This window comes from Oryza brachyantha, chromosome 3, assembly GCF_000231095.2.
Source record: "Oryza brachyantha chromosome 3, ObraRS2, whole genome shotgun sequence".
In the NCBI taxonomy this organism is placed as follows: Eukaryota; Viridiplantae; Streptophyta; class Magnoliopsida; order Poales; family Poaceae; genus Oryza; species Oryza brachyantha.
This window is the reverse complement of record NC_023165.2, coordinates 9,972,492-9,996,780: the sequence shown is the minus strand read 5'-3', so window position 1 is coordinate 9,996,780 and position 24,289 is coordinate 9,972,492. Positions and strand designations below refer to the sequence as shown.

At 43.1% G+C, this 24,289-nt stretch overlaps 3 protein-coding genes across 3 annotated transcripts; all 3 read right to left on the bottom strand.

The window, feature by feature from the left end:
* Positions 1-712: 712 nt before the first annotated feature.
* LOC102710959 (membrane steroid-binding protein 1-like) lies at positions 713-3,950 on the bottom strand. The gene is made up of 2 exons (XM_006649940.3): positions 3,374-3,950; positions 713-1,205 (listed from the first exon to the last, which is right to left on the bottom strand). Exons 1-2 carry the CDS (start codon positions 3,736-3,738, stop codon positions 971-973), a joined length of 600 nt encoding a protein of 199 aa, XP_006650003.1. The 5' UTR covers positions 3,739-3,950; the 3' UTR covers positions 713-970.
* A 1,183-nt stretch (positions 3,951-5,133) lies between these two features.
* Positions 5,134-8,680, bottom strand: LOC102707571 (guanylate kinase 2, chloroplastic/mitochondrial). The gene is made up of 4 exons (XM_015834386.2): positions 8,401-8,680; positions 8,200-8,331; positions 7,907-8,098; positions 5,134-5,838 (listed from the first exon to the last, which is right to left on the bottom strand). Exons 1-4 carry the CDS (start codon positions 8,596-8,598, stop codon positions 5,500-5,502), a joined length of 861 nt encoding a protein of 286 aa, XP_015689872.2. The 5' UTR covers positions 8,599-8,680; the 3' UTR covers positions 5,134-5,499.
* An 845-nt stretch (positions 8,681-9,525) lies between these two features.
* On the bottom strand, positions 9,526-14,215 carry LOC102710676 (LRR receptor-like serine/threonine-protein kinase GHR1). The gene is made up of 4 exons (XM_006649939.3): positions 14,075-14,215; positions 12,387-13,958; positions 10,502-12,121; positions 9,526-10,396 (listed from the first exon to the last, which is right to left on the bottom strand). Exons 2-4 carry the CDS (start codon positions 13,300-13,302, stop codon positions 9,807-9,809), a joined length of 3,126 nt encoding a protein of 1,041 aa, XP_006650002.1. The 5' UTR covers positions 13,303-13,958; positions 14,075-14,215; the 3' UTR covers positions 9,526-9,806.
* Between the last annotated feature and the right edge of the window lie 10,074 nt (positions 14,216-24,289).

Below are 24,289 nucleotides of genomic sequence, written 5' to 3'. Positions count from 1 at the left end.
TGTCACTGCCGCTAGGAACGGGACGGACGGATCGGCGTGAACGTGAATCCGTCCCCGATGGCCGCTCGTTTCCGAGGAGGGGAGGAAAACCGCGCCCGCCTCTGCACATGAGTCTAGCTAGCAGTACAGTACACATGAATACATGATACCACACGGCGAGGGATGGCGCTGCGTGCGTGCGTGCGTGCACCGGCAGCGAGCAGCGAGGGGGGCATCTCATCCGCGCGGGGACACGCCATGTGAGGGGGTGTGCGCGCCTCCGGGCTTGCCCTGCCCCCCGACAATTATTGTTAGCCTAGCCACTGCATGACAAGAGCGGAGGAGCGGACACGCGCCGTGTCGCCGCCCTGCGCTGGTGACGGACGGGCGCTGATCGTCTAGTCCAATCCCGGTGTTTTTCACGGGCTCTTTTAGATTGGAACCTACGGTCTACGATGGTGATGAGGATGAGCAGCAGGAGCAGCGGCACGGGCACTACGGACGAACTCTTCCCTGCCTTGTGCCTGGATCGAGATTCCGGTGGTGGCGCGGGGGAAAGAAAGGAGAAAATCGTACATGTATCATGTGCGGAAAGGGCGGCGGAATCTGGTAAAGAGTGGACATGATGCTGATGCTGTCCTTCGACAATGCTAAAAGGATTGGTTGGCAAATCATGGTGTGCTTTAGCTGCTAGCAAGATCATTGTTGCGAGAACTAAGCCGCAAATTGTGCGTAAATCTGAAAGCATATATATACACACATCATGTGAGCAATCAACAGTCACAGTTCAAGTTTTTAGTCAAAATTTCCTCATCCACCGCACACCAAAATAAAGCAGACGGGGAAGGCTGGTACATTAGTCACGCACGACACACCGCACACAGGCAACAGAACCTATCAGAGCATCAGATGATCAGATCTACCCGCTTGCAATCCAGTAAAAAATGGAGAAACTGACAAACCGGTGGAGTCAGGCATTCCTTCCTCGTGATCAAGCTGCGCCACTGTGGTTACCATCTGTTGCATTTTCTGAAGCAAGGTGACCCACCGTAGGGTACCGCTCTTTAAATTTATCTTCCCAATCTTGCAAGACCTCTAGCTCGTCTGGACCAAGGCCTTCCAAATCTCCAGTGAGGTCAATAGGGTCAAACGACATCAATGCAAGGGCCCGAGTTGCATCCCTCCCGGCAAACAAGGAATATGGTCCTTGAGGACCATAAAAGAGCCTGAGAGTTAAAATAAAAATAAAAACTGAGAACACAATCATGAATAATGAAGATAGACCATACTATTGATACATGACGACAAGTACTAGTAGGATCTAACTGCATCTTCAGAGCTGCTGTTCAAGAGCAAATATTATAAGCATCACGCAGAACTATGCTTCTGAAACACAAGCATTTCTTTTATGCATGATGTAGTATATTAGCATATCTCGTTTTAAACCTCATGCTGACGTGGGAACTGGGAAGTATACATGCATTGGCAGTGGTCACAGTCACAGCAATATTGCACAGGTACCAAGTGTGTCACAACTCTAATCCACAACACACCTCTTGGGAAGATTTGCACAAAGGATTCAGACTTTCAGGCACATATGCCAAATTATTTGGCAGTACATGTGGATAGTGGAAACCCAACCAGAGGACTAAAGTATGAGCTCTAGAGTCTAAACAGCAGCAACAAATAGGAATATGCTTGTTGTCTGTTGAACTAGCAGACTAATAAGATGAATAATAGTTAAACAAAGCAAGGCCTTGGGTGCTTGACAGTGTCTATCTACTCCTAATTGCAGGCTGCAGGACAAGCAGTACACTACTAAACAACAGTTGCAGAAAATGCACCAACAAGAATAGGCCATTTGCCAGACAAACGTGGACTAAAGAAGGAAAGACGACACATGATAAATTGGAATCATGAGACAGCAATCAAATATGTAACTTAAGGAATAAGATGGCCAGGTGGAAACAAGGCTACAAGCATCTGGGCATAAAAATATTTGTTACAAGAAATCAGAGGATAAAGAAATAGTACATCAAATTAGGTGTGAAGGAGAATAGAAAAGGATGTAGAGTGAAACAAAACATACACTAACATGGTAGTGTTTTAACTCAGCTATTTCAAGCAAATGTTATACTTATTTTCTAATGGTAGGTAACACATTTAAGCATATATGTGGTGTCCATGAAACTTAAACTCGTAAAATCAATAGAGTAATAAACAGGCAATTAGGCATTAAGTAAAATAATAGTTTAGCTTTAGAATTTACAGAAATGATCCAACAAGACAAGTAACTACAACTGTTGTACTCTACTCTAAAGTATGGCAATATCCACTAGACTTCTTTTGCTTAACATCAAAAGGCTGTATAACATATATGGCTATCATGGATCCAACAATGTATGACTACTTTACATTTTGAACTAGAAGTTCCACAAGAGAAATATTGCCAATAACAACAATTTACCCATTAATCAGACAACATGAAGCGAAAGCACTAGGGGCGTGTTTGCAAGTGACCACGGAGGGAAACTTTTCCCTCTTTTTCAATGTGCACGCTTCCCGAACTACTAAACGGTGTGTGTTTTTTTGCAAATAAAATATATGAAAGTTGTTTAAAAAATCAGATTAATCCATTTTTCAAGTTTACGAAAGCTAATACTCAATTAATCATGTGCTAATGGCTTTCTTCGTTTTACGTGCGCTAATTAGACGAGGTGACACCATCAGGTGTGCACGAGCCCTAGGAATACTGCGATCAAGGAAGGTGCCATGGTTTCATTGCTAAAATGTACCAGAGATTTGAGTCTTGTGCAAACAGCCCAATGTTTACAGAACCACATGTGCCCCCAGCCCCCACTACGGTGCCTGTTGGTTGCAGGTATGCAGCAAGTCATTTGAACCAATGCTTAGTGATACATATAAACTTTCTAAGTTTAGGATAATCAAATGTACAACAGCATCCTGACACTCCACCTAGTGAGAACCAGCTCCAAGTTGCTCACTCTTGCTCAAACTTGCATAGCCACTATTAGGCAGTTTCCTTGCTACTCGTATAAAGTTCAAAACATCAATTTAGTTGCAACAGCAGCCTACTAAACCAATATGACCCATCAACCTAATACCTCACAGCAGGCATGTCTTAACAAATGGAGTATCACACTACCAGTTTGAGAATCTACTCGCACGCACTGTATTAGCCCATAACTTAGAAGGCCGTCCAATTTGGACCGGCTCGTAGTTTGTTATCACTTTTCACTAATCATGCTGTTTATTCGATTTCTCTACCTATTCCAGCTTAGATATGTCTTGGTAAAGTGCAAGATCAGTTCAACGGCCACAGTAGTCGTAGTCCGCAGTAAATCAGAGCTTAATAGTAAGATCCAGTCCTCACCTCCCGCGCGAGACGTCGTAGACCTGGCCGCGGATGGCGATGAGGATCGGCTTAGCGGGGTCCTTGCCGTCGTAGGCCGCGAGCTGCTCGAGCGTGATCTCGCCCACCTGCACGGGGTCCGGATAAGGCACGAACGCCCCCGGCTCCTCCCCCGCCTCCTCCTGCTGCTTCTGTTGCTCCTCCTTCCGCTGCTTAGGCGGTGGATCGCGGGGCGCTGCCGGCGCCGGGGGGGCGGCGTCGGGGGCGACGAAGAGGGAGGACACGAGGAGGTAGGTGGCGAGCATGAGGGCCAGGATGGTGACGGCCGCCGCCGGGGAGAGGCCCGTGTAGGCCTGCACCGACTCCACGATCCCCTGCGCCGCCATTAGGGGTTGGGGCGAGGGGCGAGGAGCGAGCGAGGAGGAGATGAGCTTGGCTTGCCTGAGTTCGGGTTCGGGGGGTAGGTAGCCGACGCGACGAACACGGCGGCCTAACGGAGAGGGAAATTGGGGGAAGGTAGGCGTGGCGACGCATGAGGCGGCCAACCGCGCGCGCCCACAACACAACAACACGGCAGACGGGCGGGCACCGCGTCCGGAGAAGTGGCACGGCCGCGTGCGTGTGGTGAGGTCCAGGTCCTTGAGGACCACGACCACGACACACAACTCTCTCGGCCGCGGGAGTTTATCGGGCCGTGCTGTGTTGTGTGCGCGCGGTGCGCCCTGCTTTTGGGTTTCGGGCCTTTTTTGGGTCGTCGAAGCCTCGAGGGGGGGCGGGGGGGGGGGGGGGGGGGGGGGGGGGGCGGGGGGCGGGTTCGAGCGCCGTGTGCGGCCCGTCGCGGAGCTCATCGTGACGGAAGTGGACGGTCTTTCGGCCTGGTAAGAAGAGGCGTTGCCGCGGGGAGGGGGCTGGGACCGCGGGGTCTCGCCCGCCATCGGCCGATCCGAGAGTTTTGGTATGCTCTCTCCAGTAAACATTTCGTTAACCCCTTGGCCTCCGGTATTGCTATGAAGTTCTGCTATGCCTGCTCATCTTTCTTTGCTGCGAGTTTCGTGCCTCTCTGGTAAATAAAATACTATTTATCATTTAAAATAAGATTAATTAAATTTTTCATCGTTGAAAACTACTTAAAAGCTTAGTTTAAATAAAAAATGATACACATAGATTTTTCCTTGAAAGTGCTCCTAATATCATAAACTTATTAGATTTTATAAAAAAAAATTGAAACAAAATTGTTTGTCATAACTTTAAAAGACGATCAAATCTTGTCGTAATGAACAAATATTTTCGGCTAGATGAGTATTTCGAAACAAAATCAACCATGTGGCCATAGTGTTGTAAATCATAAAGTAGCTTTCTTCTTGAACATAAGAAAAGGCTAATTTAATCAGTAAAGCTTGTGTCAGGACGGTCTAACGATTCATATGAAAATGTCAATCCCTTCGTTTTATATTATAAGATATTTTAAATTTTTTTAATCATTTTTATTTTAATCAAATTTATAAATAAATGGAGCAACATTTCAACACAAAACAAATACACTGCTCCTCTGTCCAACAAAAAAATTATTTTTCATCATCCACAGTTGTTCCAAAAATATATATTTTCAGCAATTAATGCATTGAAATTTATTAAATTAGAGGACAAGTAAATTAGAGTTTAAAAAAGCACGAGATAAAAATAAAGTCTTTCTAGGATAGGGAATATTAAAATATGGTGATATGTTTTACTGTAAACTTGGTTAAATATAAAGAAATTTGAAAAACGTTAAATGTCTTATATTATGAAATGGAAGTACGAATCGAAGGAGTATCAAATATGGCAAAGAAAATATCGATAGTATAAGTATTCATCCTACACAGTTGGTTTATAATATTCGAAAATACAATAAAATACAGAAAACATATAAATAAAAAGGGCCTACTCTACCCACAAACAGTTGCTGTCAAGAGCCACTTTCGATATCAGGATCCTCAGTATTTTTAATTCCAGTGAATTGCCATGTCAAGTCAAATTGTCTTTTTTGTAAAGAGTCAAGTCAAATTGTCAGTGGCAATTTCCTCCATAATAGTTCGAATTTGAACTTTATTAAGAATACCAGGTAGTTTTCCTCCAGACAGTTAGAGCATGCGCCTCATGAGCATTGATTATATATTTACCGTACGTTTGTGAACCTTAGCCTTCTCAGCATCAATGATAGACTCCACCTGTTTAACAGCCCCCTCAAGATTGCCTTCAGAATTGACAACCACATAGTCAAAATTTTTCATGCGTTTCACCTCCTCTCTGGCTGTTGCAATTCTGACAAGAAGCATATCTGATGTTTCTGTTTTGCGGTGAATTAGCCTTTTGACAAGTGCCTCTTCACTCTCTGCAACCAAAAAGATGAAAATTGCAGATTCGCCAAGAATCTCTCTCAAAGTTGCTGCCCCTTGAATGTCCACTCTCAAGACAATGTCATAACCTTTTGCCATGTAATCGCGGATCTGGGCACCAAAAGCACAATATAATTAGTTTCCCAGATGGATCATTCACCCAATTTTACTGAAGCATACCAGAATATCTTTTAGGATACATGAATGCCAATATATGCTTATTCATTTTTCCAATTGACTCAGAGTAGCTTGCATACAACATAACACAAGATGCTGGAGACAAACATCAGGTGCATAAATTTACAGAGTCAATGATTCCATATATGCTGGAATTACCACAATCTGCAGTGTAAGGACATTCAAGCAACCATTTCTAATGTGAATTATACAAGCTAAGGAACCGGTTTAACATCTTTCAGTCTTTCTTCCTTTGGAATAATAGTCAGATTAAAAGTATATGCTACTTTGTAACATTTATTTACTGACATAAAAGACTCAGGTAGTAAATAATGGTATTTCATCTCTCCTCCGCTCATTATATAAAATCTTTAATGGACAAGGGGAAAACACCTAAACAAACAAATCAGTTTACTCCTGGAACCCCCCCCCCCCCCCCCACCCACCCACTAAGGCAGGAGCAGCCCAATGCAACACAGGCGGACAGGTCACAGCTGCATAACTGCTTATGTGCTGCAGGCTGAGCATGTGTTTGTCTGGAGCAACAACTTGATGTGTTACCTTAAAACAACCTTTTTTTTGGTAGCAATGCACGGGGTTTAAAATTAGTGTAAATAGGATGAGCTATTCTGCTTCACAATATATTTTATACAGGTGAACCAAACTTAAATATGCATGCATGGTTCAGGAAGGCAGCTGAGTGGTACCTAGGTCAGACCAACTATCCAAGAAATTAGCAAGCATATTACGTAAAAATTAGACTATATAACACTAAAATATCAACAAAACACCACCCAAGGTAGCTCAGCCGCCTAATGCACCATCTAATGCCTAACTGCAGCAGCTACCTGGCGCCTAGTACCAACTTTAAGAACACTCCCAAGGGCCTGTTATAAACATGTTTCACTATAAAATTGGTACACCTGAAAATGTGATAGGCAAAACTGGTATTCCAAGACATGGGCATGTGTCGAATCCAAAATCTCAGTTTTCTCGGTAAAATATTCAGATCATAAAATTGTTACATAAGCATATGCAAAATATCACTTCTTCGAGTAAAATAAGTAATATTATTTTGGGATGCACTCACAGAAACATTTTAAACTTCGCTATAGATTTGCCACAAGTAATATATAGAATAGAATAATTTGAAAGAAAGAAAGAGAACATCTTAGGCTCAAATTCACAACTTCTAGTATACATTTGTCCTAAAAAGTAAATGAAATATCTTTATGGTACCTATTTCCAGATGCATGGAAAAAATGATGTGTACAATTTGACTCATGAAAGTCCCTCTTTTGTCTGTGCATTATTGTTTGTGGGGGTTTGGCTTTGGATGCCTGGGTCGGTGGGGTGGGTAGGGGGGTTAAACATGCATTTGTTACCCTATGGTACTTCAGTTATCAACTCAAATAAACAAGGAATGAATATACTACTTCTTTACTACCAGCATAGTAAACTTGATAATCAGCACAATGTGAAAAGTTACAGCCTCCTTTCTGTAAGACGATTTCTCACTTCAACAGTCCATTTTACATAATAAACTTCTTACTTCAACAGTCAAAATAAATGCTGGCTAGTCCTTTCTCTAATCAAAGGCAGTAACTTCTTTCAATAGTATAATTAATGAAGGCAACACTTATAAACACAAAAATGATGCACAACTTCCTTTAGAATCCATCTCCAACACTAAAGTACCAGAAAGATGGCTGAAGCTCTCAACCAAAATGCCTATATAGGAGAGCTTATTCAAAATCTTTAGGAGGTTATTGATAGTAACCTAATTAGTTAGTTACAGCTCAATATAAATGCAACAAAGTCTCAATAATCATACAATATATCCCCTAACCCCAACAACCAGGACATTGTGATCATATTCTCATAAATAATTAGATAATCATTTTCCCCCAAGTGACCAATTCCTACATATATGCAATTTACGCGTTAACTATGAAGTCAATACACCATCTTTGCTAGAAACAAAATTGAATTGGTAGCATACCTGTTGCTTGGGAATCCCCTTATACTCTCCATAAACAAGTGCGTACTCAAGCAATTCCTCCCTTTCAATCATCGCAAGGAAATCATCCTTGGTGACAAAGTAATAGTCCTTCCCGTCAACTTCACCAGGCCGCTTCGCTCTGCTTGTCGCAGTAACAACAAAATGCATCCCCTCTCTCTCTTCTTGCAGCCTCTGGTGAACAATACAGACCCGACATTGTAAAGCCAAATGCGAAAATGAACCAACAATATATCACAGGTAGGATAACTGGATAAGGATTTGCAAGGTGTAACCTTGATGACAGCGTCCTTGCCGACGCCGCTGGGCCCACTGATGACGAGGATCATCGGCTGTGGCGGCGGTGCCAGTGGCTCCGAGCTGAACGCCGTGCCGAGCGCCGCCTCCAGCCCCCGGAAGAGCTGATCCTACAATGCCACAGCGTTAGGTGGAGACAAAACCTGCCAACCCACGCAACCAGCGCACGAGCCCAGTACCTTGTCGGCACCAGAGGGGGGTGGTGGGGGCGGCGGGGGGCGGGAGGAGTGGTGCCACCCGGAGGAGGAGGACATGAGGCGGCGCGGCGGCGGGCGGGGCGCAGGAGGGGTGGCGGGCACGGCCCGTGGAGGAGGGAGCGACCTGGGGAGGAGGGGGGAGCGGGCGAGGGCGGAGGAGAACCTTCGTGTGAGAAGCATCGAGAAGGTTCCAGAGGAAGAGAGAAGGGGGAGAGGCGCCGATACGGAGGGCGACGACGGCGGGGCGGGCGGATGTGCTGCAGGCGATGTGGATTTTGGAAGGGGAGAAGGGGTTTGAGGGGTTTTGAGGACGCGCGTGCTGCGAGATTCGTGCGACGCATCAGAAGAAGACGCAAGATACGATGGAGCTAGCAGGAAATTGTACAGCTCGGAAACACCCTGTATAAATTTTCGAAATGATGGAATTTATCTTAAATTTTATGGATACTTTATACCCGATGCTGCATGAATAGGAATATTTGTCCTGAAATTTATACATTCTCAAGCAAATACCATCATCGATTATGCTGGTGGATATTCTGGAGTATTATCCGGTCATTATTTTTATTGTTACGTGCTTGTCTTAGTTTTTTGTTTGATATAATTAACTTTTAAATAAAAATTTATCCGGTCTTTTATTTAAAATTATTATACAACTATATAAAATTATAAGTAAAATGTTTTTAGTAATAAATAAAGTCAAAATAAAATAATCAATAATTACGTAATTTTTTCTTAAACAGAGACCAAAATATAAGTGGAGGAATAGTAGTACCAAATATATGTATTATTACCTTGCAAGAATCGGAGAAATCTCAAAACCAGAATTAAAGAAAAGAACATTACAACTTTGCCCATTCTCCCCACAAAGCATATGTTCTTGCCTCAATTTCTTTTAAATGGCATTGCTTGCTTGGTAAGGTCAATTGGATCTGTCCAAGAATCAAATGCATCGCGAACACCCAGTCATTATTATTCCAGCCACCACGTGTGGCCCAGGATAAAACAGTATCACAGTGATTTTTTTTTTCAAGATAATGTGACGTACACAGAGGAAATCTCTTCTTCCGTTCATGCATTAGTGTAAAACGTGCATAACTCACAGCATGCCAGGGAAGAAATAACTACACATATCTTTATCTTCTTTATGATGTCCAAAATAACAATGCACGAACTTATTTCTCACAATCATCTAGAGCTAGAATCATGGACTAACTAAAAATGAATCGACGCTTCTAAAGAAGAGTAACCCAAACAATCGAATGCTCAAGAGACTAGAACACCACCACAAAATCCTAAACAGCTCGCAGATGTTAGTATACCCTCCCCCCAGAATTTGGACAAACAGATGTAAGTACGAGATGTACACTGTCAAGAAACTTTTTGGGTCAAGGTGACAGGGACGAGATGTCCTCGAACACTGTCCGAATCTCCGGCCTCTCGGACGCAGACCGGATGCACCGAATGGCGATGCGCAGCATGTCCTCCAGTGCCTTTGGGGCGCCGCCCGAGCCATGAGCCTCCACAATTCGTCCGTCGTAGCACTCCGAGACGCGCTCCTCCCTCGCCAGCATCCTGACCCAGTCCGTCAAGTCGACCACACCCTCGTTCACGCAGACGATTTCCCCGGCAATCTTCCCGGTCAGCAGCTCGAGCAGAATGACGCCAAACGCGTAGACGTCGCTCTTGAGGGAAGGGCATGGCTTGCTGGTGCTAGCAAACTCTGGTGGAGAGTATCCGAGGGCCCCCGCATTGAGGACCTGTTCGGCCATGCCGACCGGGGTCATGAGCCTGTGGAGGCTGTAGTCAGTGACCAGAGCAGATGCACTTGACTTCTGGATCAGGACATTGGATGACTTCAGGTTGCCGTGCGGGATCACTCGCTCATTGTGCAGGTAATCTAGGCAGCGCGCGATGTCGGTTGCGATGTCCAGCCGCTGGCCCAATGATAGAGGTGGAATATTCCGCTCTTCAAACTCTGAACAGATCATAATACAGATGAATCAGAACCTTTTTTTCAAAGGCCTCCTTCAGCAATTAAAAAAAAAGCATTTAAAAGTGAAGAGTGAAGATATCTTCTTACCAGACAAGAAAGCAGACAGAGAAGTAGCATCTACATAGTCTGATATGATGATCCTCTCATGCTCTTTAGGACCCCAATAGTAGCCTCGCATGGATACTAAATTGGGATGTTTAACACTTCCGAGCTTCTTTATTTCACGAGAAAACTCTTTCTTGCTCTTAGCAAAGCCCTCCTTCAGCCACTTTACTGTCAGCATGTATCCATTGTCAAGTGTAGCCTTGTAGGATGTCCCATGGCAACTCCTACCAATGATCTCTGCAGGAGCGCGAGAGAGCTCTTCAGCCGTGAACACTACATGATTGTCAAAAAGGTGTAGATCCCCAACCAGTTTATCAGGAGAGTGGACTCTCAGGACGGAGTGCTGATGCTGCGCACGTGAATCAGGAGGTGACGATGTCAATGGAGGCATCAAAGATGTCATACTGTCTTTAATGGTAGAGCTACTGCCTGTTTGATCAGCATGAACTGACACATCTTGTGCTTCACGCTGTCTTTCCTTACCAGGTAAAGGATTACCTACATACTCTGTAGATGATGATGATTCCAATGATACTTCTTGCATTTCTGATGTTGGAGCTTCTGTATGTCTCTGAGAACACTCGTCTACAGTTGCAGGTTGTTTGCTTTGGCTGGTACCTTTTTCACTACTCTTCCAGCTAGAGATCTTCCAATGAACAAGCAAAAGCACAATGATCCCGGTAACAAAGACCACAACACATGCAATCAATGCATATAGAATTCCATGTTTCATACCATGTCTCCCCCCTCCAGAATTATCAGGGCCATTTTGTGATCCAGAATGAGGAAGAACAAGCAGTTCATTCCCTGGATGGAAAGATGAATCAGGAAATTTCAGCAAGTTGCTTGGAACAGAGCCAGACAGATTGTTGTAGGAGACATTGAACACGACAAGATCATCAGGGAGGCTGTCAGGTATGCTACCATTGAAATTGTTTCTTGATAAGTCAATGTACATCAAATGCTTTAGCTTGGTGATTTCTTCTGGAATTTTTCCAGAAAAGCTGTTTTGGCAAAGGTTCAGTAATGCCAATCCACTCAAAGCACCAATGCCCGAAGGCAGTGAGCCACTAAAAGAATTGTTTGAAAGATCAACAAATGAGAGGTTTGAAGTTTGTACAGGAAGAACTAAGAAGTCTATAAAAATTGAGCTCTTTGCTTCAGAATTAGGAAGAGGAAGAGTCCCTGCAAAGCTGTTTCCTGAAAGATTTAGATAGGTCAGTTTGACTGCTGTAAACAGATTTCCAGGTAATGGTCCATGAAGCTGATTTAGACTGAAGTCGATGGCAACCAGCTCAGGATAAGTTCCAATAACAGCTGGCAGTTCTCCTGTAAGCAAGTTGTCGGAAATCCTCAACGAAGTCAACCTTAAAAATTGGGTTGTCTCATTTGGCCATGTTCCTGTTAATCTATTTGAGGTCAAATCGACCGTCTCAATAAAATTTCCCCACGTTCGGACAACTGATAGGTTCCCTGAAAGCATATTTCTACTCAAATCAACAACTGAACAGCTCCCAAATGTGATTGGCAAAGTTCCCTGAAGGCTGTTGGATGACAGATTCAGGTACTTCAAATTTATTGATGTTACACGTCTAAGTGGACCTGCATAAGATAAGAGAGCTCAGAAGCTATAGATAATCAACGTCGTGATTGGTTAATGCAATACATCATTTAGAACAATTATCTAGTTCACCACAGTATGGAATTAATGAAATGTGTAAATTTTTTCATGTCTAATCACTATAATATTTCTGTTCAATCACAAGGAAATTGTGATTGCACAGCATAAGCTGAATATTGAATCGTGAACTGAATGTCATTTCCTTTTAAGAGAAGCATGCAATGGACAGTAGGACAAATAATTTACCTGTAAGTTGATTGCAGCTAAGGTCAAGTTCAGACAACACCATGGAGGTCTGGCGAAAGAGCGCCTCTGGAATGGACCCAGAAAAATTATTATTCTGCAGGCGCAACACCTTGAGGGAAATCAAAAAATTAAACTGTGGAATACTGCCGTTAAGCATATTGTAACTTGCATCAAACACCTCTAGGCTGTCAAAAAGAGGCATAAGATCACTCTCAAATAATGTTCCTGACATCAGATTGTGGCTAACATTCAAGTACTGCAGTGTGCTAACCACAGATGAGTTGTCAGATATTGATGTCAATGACCCTGAGAACTGGTTGCAGCTCAAATCAACATGAACCGGGCTCTGTAATTCTGCAAAGATGCCATCCAATTTGCCAGTAAAGCCATTGCCACGAAGGTCCAAATATTTCAGTTTCTTTAAGTTGCGGAGACCCAAAGGCAACGCACCGCCAAAACCATTGAAAGAGAGATTGAGATGTCCCAAACTAGCCAGTTTAGTAAATTCAGCAGGAATTTGACCAGAGAACATGTTATTGGAAAGATCCAATAGCTGCAAAGAAGTCATAGACCCGAGATCATGGGGCAAGACCCCTTCCAGTTTGTTATTCGACAGGGACAAGTTCTGAAGCATTGGCATTCTCGCAAGAGCTGACAAGCTAGCATTACCTATGAGGCCAGCTCCATCAAATGCAATTGACAGAATTTGGCCATTGTTGCACTGCACGCCATGCCAATCGACAGGGCAGCCATCAGAATCCAAAGCATTAGTGGGGTTCCAAGGAGTGGCCTGATGACCGGATGAGTCTTGCCGGATGCCCCTGCCGAACTCCAATAGTGCCTCCATGTCTGTACCAGCCATAGCAGCGGCTGCAGATGCAGCCCAAATCGATAAGCACAATATGACGAGCCGCATTGCAAGATCCAGCTCTGAAGCCAGTAGAATCACTGCTCATGCAAACGATCGAGCAACCTTGAGAATTTCCAACCACCGGGTGTGAGATGAAGTTGGTAGGCTTTATGGGACTTGGAGCCAATAAGGCAAGTTAAAGACCAAAATTGGGGATTTTGGCACTGAACCAGAAGGAGGTTTGGGAAAATGGTGCATCAAGAAATGAAAAATACTAGAAATGGGAGCAGATCAAAGAGACAAGTTAGGAAACCTATCAACAAAAAGAACCAGAACGTCGGTGTGCCCTGTTGAGGACAAGAAACTTAGCAAATGCAGAGAAAATTCCAAGGCAGCTGCACCCAGGAGACTAAACTCACTGCAAATGAGACCTGCCCACTATAGAATTGGGGCTCCAGCGTCAATGCGAACATATCGAGCTGCCAACCAGGTACAAAGAACTGAGAAATGTAGCTGAGGAAAGGAGCTAAATCAGTGGTCTGAATACTACACCAAGAAACCAATCACTCCAATGTGAGCTGAGTAGGAAGGAAATTAGGCGTCTTGGGCTGCTGCGACAACCGCTAATCCATCAAGAATCCACCACACCAAGAATCGAGAAATGGCTGCAGCAGATGCACAAATCTCTCCCGACTTCCGCGCTGGCCGAACGGGATTAAGCCCTGGAATCCAATCCAAGCAAAAAAAAAAAAACCAAACGAAACAAATCAAGATGGCAACTTTGGGAGAGATACGCGCAGATTGGAATCGACAAAAGCAGCAGGTAAAACCATCTCACCTTATTACCAGTAATTCCCGCGACCGCGAGCGTATTATGGGTCGTTGGCTACCTGCTCATCCAATGCAAGAACAATCATGTAAACGAGGTCGCAATGACGCGGCCGCCTGAAGCCTACAGAATGTAGCTTCCACCCTTTTGGGCAGGGGGCGAAGAAGACCGAGCAAGCAGCGAGCTCATGCTCTATGTATGCTTGCGCTCCACTGCTCGTCGTGTAGAGTGGGTAGCAATACAATAGACAGAGAGAAACGGTGACCACACTGCCGCTCGAGTGGAGTCCAGAAAGAGAGAGAAGAAGAGAGCGTGGAACACTCAAAAGGCCGTCCAGTGACACTGCATTCCTTTACACAGGTTTCAAAGCATTACAGGCACTGACATCTCAGTAAAAAGGATGGAAAAGCACAGGAATTACTTTTCAAAAAAGGTTTCTGAAAAAGTAGGATTAAAAATAAGCATGGCCTTCCTCCACAGAGCCACAGACGTATCATCACTTCATCAGTCTATCAGCCGGTCCGGAACAGCAGATTAGGGGTAAAAACGCAGAGACATGCCTGCTACAGACGTATCAGCCGGTCCGGAGCATGCAATTATCCGATAAATAGTGCTGCTACAGTGTTAGTAGTACCGTGCCTTTATCTTCGGTCTCACCCTCTTTTCCCGATAATAACAGTTCGGTACTGCACCACTGACAGATTGTCCCGAACCTATGATTTACCACAGCGAGATCATTCGAGCATCATTTGATCCTAGTAGAGTAGTGCTCGTCATCAGCGAACGCTAATCCCCCCTTCTCCGTCAAACAGGCCCACCTGTCAGCGCCCGAGCACCCCCGCTGCCTTGTGTTGTGTGTGCAGGACAACAGTATTTAGTCGCTGCTACTGTTGCTACTTGATGCAGTACACCGCTGCATTAATCCTCAGTTCGTAACAATACGGTCGTCGTCTGATACGAGCACTTTGGTTGGCTTGTCGCCCAGGGCTCCAGGCCCGTACCGAAGGTCTCGTTGGAGCATTGGCAAATTCAACGGAGCTTATGATGGACCTGAATCTGCGGCTACCAGAAGAACGCACGGCACGATCGACCTGGATGACGATACGACGATCATGTGATGTGAATCAAACCTGAGGTTAGGTAGTAAAAAATATAACAATGCAAGTTTTGTTTGCGTCTAAATTAAGGCCAACGTGGCCTTTAAATACAACGGGAAACACGGGGGTTATTGCTCAACCAACAAACTTTGGTGCACTAATTAATCACAATTTTATTATACCTGTAGTACTAAAGAAAACGCAACGGACAGACAGACAGAACAAAGATGGGAATTATTAAAACCACTTCGTCTTTCTCTGCTCTTCTACTACTATCTACTATGCACGTACTGACGCACACCTCACCTGCACGTCGTCGTCTTCTCGTTTAAATTTACCACTATCCCTCACCTGCTTGGGGAGGCCAGGCCCAGGAGGTTTTCATGGAAGGCTACAAAACGACGCCGGCGAAAGCACCGGTGTTGGCTTCCCCGTGGCGGCACCCGTGTTGTCGCCTTCTTCTCCGTGGCGCCGGCCGGTAGCTGGTGCTGGTGCATGCCATGGACCGGCCAGAATCCGGATCGACGCATGCCGCCGCTGGATCGATCGATCTGCGGTGGTGCCGTTCGCTGCGCCGCGCTGTACTGACGGGTACATGCCGCTTGCTGCAGGCAACGGTAGCTGGAGTAGCTGCTACTGTAACCGCATTTGGATCCAAGGCGAGGCCGCGAGGAGGTGAGCAGTAGGTGTTGGTCAGGTCAGTCACCCGGTCCTGGCTGGCTGGCTGACTCCCCCTAGCCTAGCTAGAGGAGAAGAACCCTATGCGTACTGGATCCTCTTCAAGCTCCAGCTCGGATCCTGGACGCTGGCTCGCGTCACCGTGTGTGGGAATTGGGAAATTTTTTGTTCTCTTGCTAGCTGGTACAGTACTGTAGCTCCGTGGCATGGCAAAATTTAATCCCTCACCTACCCTGTGGAGACTGAAGAGGAGAGAAACTACTCCAGTTATAATTAAGTAGAGCTTCAGTTAATTTTAGAGTTGTTACCTAACTCCATGTCGCCCGCCAGAGCTGAAAGTCTGAGGCAATGTCGGGTTGTTACGCCAGGAGGTTCGTTTCACTGTTTTGTCTTTCTCCTCCGGTTATCTGTGGCCTCACCGGCTTTACAGATGGGTAACACGCGCTCGTGCTCCACTCCCGGTACAAATCATTACGGTCATTATTAAGTAGTGTTATCGCAGGCTAATAATGGGCGCAATCACAACAAATCACAAGCGCATCACACACAAGCAAAGCAACTCGATCCGTCGATCGGGTGCCGCACGCACTGCCTTTGCTAGTGTGCAATCACTGCATCCTCCCCAGTAATTAAAAGTAGTGCTCCAGTGAATCTCGGCCCCCAATCAATACAAAAACCTACCACGCCCTTCCGTTCTAGCCCCTAGCCCTACCAAGTGCGCAACATTTTCATTTTTTTTGGGGTACCAGTAGTAATACCAGTACTAGGCACCGGAGTAAATGGCCTAATAATTCGCTCCCGCGCGTCGTCGACGGGAGAGCAGCAAATAGCAATGCAATCCAATGCGCCGGGCCGCGGCGTCGGTCGTCACTGTCCGCCCGCCCGCCCGCCCCGCGGGTCACCCCGTTCGGAAGGGAAAAGGAGACCACCGCGCGCACGTACGTACGGGGGCGCGCGATCGCGGAGGGGTGGAGCAGATTGCGCCGCTACTTGCGGGGGACACGCGACGGTCGGACGTACCCGGTGGGGGCGCTCGGAGGGCGGAGTGGACCGGCCGCGCCACGCTGGTGTGTAGCCTGCCAATGGATTTCGATCCAATTTAAATTCACTCTAATCAATCTCTTTACTAGCTAGTATACCAAACTAACACATTCTAATTATTTTTATTAGAATCGAATCCAAATCAATCTAACTTTATTTTTAGTCCAACCCGTATCAAATCATTTAGTTAAAATGGATCTAACCCACTCTAGTAGAATAGATGCACACATTTGGTATGTGTAAACTCGGATCTAAAATTTTAATACTCGCGTTCACACTATAAAAATTTATTAAATTTGACTGAAATTTGGTGGGATGATTTATTATGTTTAAGAGCAACTTTGTGCAAATTTTGATCAATTTCTACATGTGGATCCCACATATGTCTATTCTCTTATCTATTAGCTACCCAATTAAATGATCCATTTGCCCTCCACGGGTTAAATATGTTTAAAACCTAAAATCACCTAACCAAACCTAGTCCATACCAATCCGTCTTTCTCTGTAACCCAACCCAATCTAATCCATTTGAAGTAACAATCCATTTGCACCTAACCAAAGACAATTTAAATTAAAACCCAATACATTTAATTCATTTCTATGTAACCTATTAACAGGCCTACTGGTGGTGTGGTGTGGGCGGGGGGGGGGGTTATCTTCTTTTTTTTGTTCGCTCTCTTGAAGAATTCATTCATTTTACTCGCTTGCCTGGGTGCCAGTGCCTCGCGGTGTGGGCGGTAGTAATACAGTACTGGCCGTAGGAGTATTTGCGACCGGTGCGTGGAGATCCGGGAGATCGGCTCGTGCACACGCTCAATGATGGCGCGCAACGCCAGTGACAGCTATTCTTAGCTCGCGCCTCCAGGATAAACACAAAAGGGCCCCCGACCGGACCCCTCTTGATTCACCGGTCAATCGACCACTCATTGGCAGCTCGCTCTTCACTACACATCCACGGCCAGCTACCCATGAAGGATGATACATTCGAGCGTTTGTTTCGTTCGTCCGAAAATCTCCTAGTATTTTGTAAGGTTTAATCCCGTGTGCTACGATTACACCAGTCACAGCTGGTTTCGGTACTACTATTCCCCCCACCCCACCCCGAAAATGTTGTCTTGTGCCGATGCCGGATGACAGGATGGCGAGCGGAAGGGAATGAGGTCATAAATGGAACGCTGGAAGGGTGGATCCGGCCGGCCGGCCAGCAGTCCAGCACGCCAATGCAGTGTACGAGCGTAGTGTAGCCTGTATTTGCCACCGTGCACAGGCAAAAGGCTCCAATGATGATTGTGTACAAAGCAGGCTCAAAAAGAGCTACTATCCTACTACCACCATTCCGGCACGGCGAGACATTCAGCGCCTGCAGCGGCATACAGCACGCACGTACGTGAAAAGAGGCCCATCGATTCTATCGATCGACAAAAGACGAGAAGAGTACAGATAGGTGGTGTTTAGATTGAGAAAATTGTTGAAAGAATGTCACGTTAAATGTTTTATCAGATGTCGAAAGAGTTTTCGGATACGAATGAAAAAACAAATTTTATGCCTAGCTTGGAAACCGCGAGACGAATTTTTTGAGCCTAATTAATCCGTCATTAGCACATGTTGGTTACTATAGCACTTATGGCTAATCATGGACTAATTAGGCTTAAAAGATTCGTCTCAAGATTTTTTTCTATAACTGTGTAATTAGTTTTTTGATTTATCTATGTTTAATACTTTATTTAGGTGTTTAAAAATTCGATGTGATGTTTTTGAAAAATAAATTTAGGAACTAAACAATGCCGATAGTAACGGCCCATGCTGGCGAGGTAGGGCCGTGCTAGCTTGCAAATTTTAACCACGAGGCGTAGCTTAGCTCGACGTAGGCCCGATCGGTGGTCGACGGGATGATGGCCTTTATTGCACATGCGTGCCTGCGACGTCTGCGTGCACTGAGAGCAAGTATAATAAGCGGGCTGTAAGGTCAGAGATACATATTAATTATGTGGTATATCAGCATAAAAAAATATTTATGTGAAACTGTAAGGAGAGAGAAAATTTGTTTTATGATCATAAAACGGCACCGCTAAAGTCTTAACTCGCATTGACGCTCTCTCCATGCATTTGACTTTGAAATGGTACAATAAGACGTTGCAATGTGAGTAGCTGTTTTATGCAACGTCTGATTGAGTTAGCTGTTTTGAAAACTGTGCAGTGAAATTAGGCATTGAGACTGGCCTAAGCCGGCTAAATGCTAGGGTGAAGGAGAGATAGGAGGAGAAACAAGAAGCGGATTATAATCTTATAGCCAGCTCTGGCATAAGAATCAAGAAACACTGTGAGAGAGATAAGTGTACCTTGTATTAATTATAAACAACTAACTACTATATAAGTGAGTTGAGAGAAGACTATAAAGATTATTTGTCATTCTCAATGTAAGTTTCATGGACACGATTACATAGAGTGACATGTCCTAAAAATGTTTGAAATAGGATAAAACATCCCCCTCTCAATGCATGATTTCATCTATTGTTGTTTTCTAGGTTACATACAAGGCATAAGCTGTCTAGGTAACTGTGCATACATGGTTTCATTTCCATGAAACTCATTTTATCTCTCTTCATTAATACATTGGCACATCATCAAAAATGTTTACATGGTACCCTATTTATTGTCCATAAAACTTCCACTGAGACTGTACTTAGGCCATCTCCAATGGGTATCTATAAGCTATCTATAAGACATAGTATACAATTTTTTAATAGAAGAGAGATAAAAATTATATCTTAATCAAAAGAGAATCTCTTACACATATTTTAATGTCAAGTGAGAATGAATTGTATGGTCATTTGTATTAAGAGCTAGACCATTGAAAAAATTGTCTTTTAGAATGCTTACAGATAGTATGCTATCTCTATTGTTGGAGGTGTGGTCTTATAGCCAACTTGTTAGCTATATTAGAGCATGTTTGGTTCCTCCTGACTTTTTTTAGTTTTTGTCACATCGAATGTTTGGGTACTAATTAGAAGTATTAAATATAGACTATTGATAAAACCGAACTCATACTCTAGACTATTTCGTGAGACAAATCTATTGAGCCTAATTAGTCCATGATTAACAAATATGATGTTACAGTAGACATTTGCTAATTATGGCTTAATTAGGCTTAAAAAATTTGTCTAATGAAATAATCTTTATTTATGCAATTAGTTTTGTTATCAATCTACGTTCAATACTCTTAATTAACGTCAAAACATCCGATGTATCAAGAGACCGAAAAATTCCTAATCCAAACAGCCACTTATTAGCTAACCTCTTAGATCGAGCTAGTTAGCCGATGCGGGCGCCGCGATGCATGCGTGGATGACTGGATGGCCCATGCATGACACATACAGGCTCGCTCAGAGAGGACATCGTGCTACAGTACGTACGGGTAAGGCCACGGTGGTGAGATGAGGCACCATTGCCACTTGCCAGGGATGGGCATGGGTGTGGTTAACTCCGTCGATCCGGCGGAAGGCGGTGTATGCGGCGCCGGCGCGATGCTCGGTGGATCGGGGTCTGGGCCGGTGCCCACGTAGAGCATCTGAGCATGTACATGATGCAGTGGCTTTGCGTTGTTGCGAATGCGATGGATTTGGCCACATGGTGCGCTTTCATTCACAGTGATGGATTCCGTAAAAAATAATAGTGAAAACTAAAAATTATTATCTATAACCTTTAGACGAAGCTTTGGCTTCTCTTTCTGTATACATATAGCAAAAAAAAATTAGTATGGGCTTAGAAGGGGTCACCGACCTAAAGCCAGTAGTGGAGGCTTCAGACCCCCACCAGCTCTCTCCATGGTAGCATTTTTTCATGCTGCTCCAAAATTGCGGAGGCACAGACCTAATTAACTGAATTTCATTGTGTGTGATGGACTTGGTTCTGCACTTCCTCTTTTCATGTTGCTATGGAATTTTCACGGTGCAATTGTCGGGGGGCAAAGTAGAGCTGTGGCAGAGACGGCCGGGTTAATCAGCTTTCGCGCTCTTACCATACGCGTGACGGCGTGAGTGCATGTCAAGTGCCAGTGTGCCACTGTGACTGCATACTGTACAATGTACGGTGGGACATGTTTTCGGTGTGAGAGCTAAATCTAAACGAGTGAGATAGGCGTACAAACAGGGGTTCGTCCCTTCAGTATGGCCGAATGGCTCTACATTCTTCAGCTTCCTAGACCTGGGGTGGGCCTCGTGGCCCATAAATCTGGCCTGTTTGCAAAGGAAAAAAAGTCAATTTTATAAGAAATGGATTTTAATACACTGAGAAGAAGTCCACTCGTTTTTCAGGCATTTATATGGTCATGAAAAAAATCAAAAAAAATCTTGAAGATATATTAACATGCAATATCTTATCCCATACTACAAACATGTATGTTTAAATTCGACTTCTATAAAATATAGCAAAAGGAACAAAGTAGACTCTTAAAAGTATACACATATTCACAATTATATTTGATTTTTTAGTTGTAGCTTTTATAAGTCGAATTTGATCTTACATGTATACATGGGCTGATATATCACATATTAATATATCTTATTATTTTTATTAATTATTTTTATAAATATTTAGGTAACATAAAAACAATGAGGGGACATTCCCCTGAGAGTTCTAAAGAGTTTTTCCAATTTTACATCCCTCAGTTATTGCTCGAGTTTAATTCATGCTACTCAACGGTAAAACTGGGCATACATGATCCATTGAATACTAAAGCCAGTGCAAATTGAGTTTCTCGGTGTTTCTGAAGGTGGTTTCGCTCTATGTGTCATCCACATGGCATATTGTCCAAGTCTAATCTGACGTGGAGATTATGTGGTGCTTACGTAGTTACCATTCTTCAGTCGTCATATTTTTTATCCAAGTTTTATTTTCTGAAGTCAAAGGGGGTAATCATTAGCTTTTGTAGAAAAAGCCAAAATATATTTACAAACGAAAAGCAATTTAGAAATAAAAAGTTTATATACGTATTATTAGCGATCTAAAAACAAAGACTAAAAATAAACTATGAAAAAAAACCCTCAAATGTAACTTCAAATTTAAATATTGGTTTAAACTTAAACGGAACCGAAATGATGAGACTGAAAGTTTACCACGAAAAATGACAGATAACATTTTTCTCCAAATTACCGCTTCACAACCTTCGGTGGAATAGCCGGAGACATCCTCAGTTTGCACGCCCTAGCTTGGTGTGCTTTAACCTTCTCACCATTTTTTAACTCTCTAGTCAAAACATGTTTAGCTGATTAAATTCCTAAACCAGATCACCTCATAACCTGAAATAATGACACAACCTGAAAGTAATATATAATTATAGGAAAAAAGGTACATTTTGGTAGCTTGACACCGAACACTTGTGACGATTTGTCAATGATCATGATACCGATTCAGGATCGTCGTCGTCACAAAGCACATATTCAACACTACTAAACAAAATTACTAGAATAGGGGTTGGCTGTGCTTTGGCAAATTGCGGACAATAGGTTGACCTATGAACAGTAACCAGACGAATATAGGCCGTAGACTGATATTTTTATGGTATTCCGTACTTAAGTAGTCTTGTTTTAGTCTTGAGTTTTTTTTTCTTATTTGAAAACTAACCTTCAAGTTTAAACCAGCTGCTGTGTTGTCCGTACAAGTCAATTGTTGTAGTTGGGGTTGGAGGCACGATGCGTGCTTTACACTGCAAGTCTGCAACTCTGCAAGAGCAACGTCAAATGATATACATTCTTTCCTTCTATACTTTATACGGGCTAAATAACCTAAAATTAATTATATTATAAGATAAACGTACTCTCTCTGTACTCTCTCTGTCCTAATATATATAAGTATATTTCTAGCGCAGCAGAGAAAAATAGTTAAAAATGACTTAAATGACTCTTATTAAATAAGAAGATTCAATAAAGTGAGAGGTAGATATGATAAAATAAATAGAGATTTAAATATGAGATGATCTATGGACAACTAGGTCACCTTAAATACACTTTTGTGAGATAAATTTAAATTCTAGAAATACGCTTGTTACGAGGATGGAGGTACTAATAATTTAGAATTTGCTTACACTAGCATATAAGGGTTTTAAAGTCGAATTAACATGAAACAGCTGTCAAGTAAAGCAACATCATGGTTTGAACCTTGAAGGTTGAAGCATGGAAGGCGAGCTGCAGATTAATCATTGTTGAGTTGCTATCTGAGAGAGAGCGAGGGATGACAAACAGGATATTTATAAATAAAAAATAATTTATAATAAATATTTTACATACGTGTTCTTAACGATAAAAAAGCTATGTTTGAAAAATATATTATGATGAAAACTTTAAAATATATTTTATATTTAAGGTCAAAAATTTAAATTTTGATTTATAAACATAATTAAAAGCACAAAGACAAGGCCGGGTAACACATTGTTCTCAAATTGTTAGGCAATTCTATGGACCTACATGGCTAGGCACCTGGGAAACAGAGTATGATAGGTGTTGAAATGTTCGGTGTTTACAGTATCAGTCAATCGTCATCTCGTACCAATGAATCAAAGAGTCAAGAATTAAGATATTATCCAAACTTAACCTTTACTGCTAAACGTCAGAGAATATACTTCTTTAATAACCATTTCGTTATCATCGGCATGAATGGCTGGCGGCTTGGTGCACACAGGATGAATAATATTTTAATTTGGTGATTGTTAGATAAGAATACTCACAGGAAGACAATGCAATAGAAAATTGACTAGTGGGGGAGGGGCTAGACGCAAGTCACGCAACCAAGTCAAAGCAGGGAGGGTATCACATCACATGAGTACTGTAAGGTGGTATCTGACGTTGTGACGTGCTTCATAATTTTCAAGTAAACAACTAGGCTTGGGACAGTGGTTGATTACCATAGAATGATATCATGATGTCCTCATGTCCTCACAAAACGTTTACACCATGACCCCCCCCCCTTTTAACAATACGCGTGAGAATTGTGTATATTTTGTAATCCCTCCATCCTCAAATACAATTATTTCTATATTATTTAGCAAGAATTAAAATTAAGAATAAAATATTATATGTAATTTCTCTTAATAAATGAGAAATTAGTAGGGTATGAAGATATGTGGGAATAAAATAAAAATAATTTTGAATGTGAATTGATTGGTGAAACAACTAGTACTAAAAAAGCACTAGAAATGCTAATATTTTGGAGGCCACATTCTAATTCTCAAAATACTTATATTTTGGGATGGATGTGGTATGTATTCTAGGATTTAGATTTGCACTAAAATATAAGTATTTCTAACATTATTCACAATACAATTTATCTCATCAATCTCTTCTTGTTTAAATTATTCAACCATTTTATCCTTACATACTCTCACCTTATTCATTCCTCATTTATTAAAGCCCTA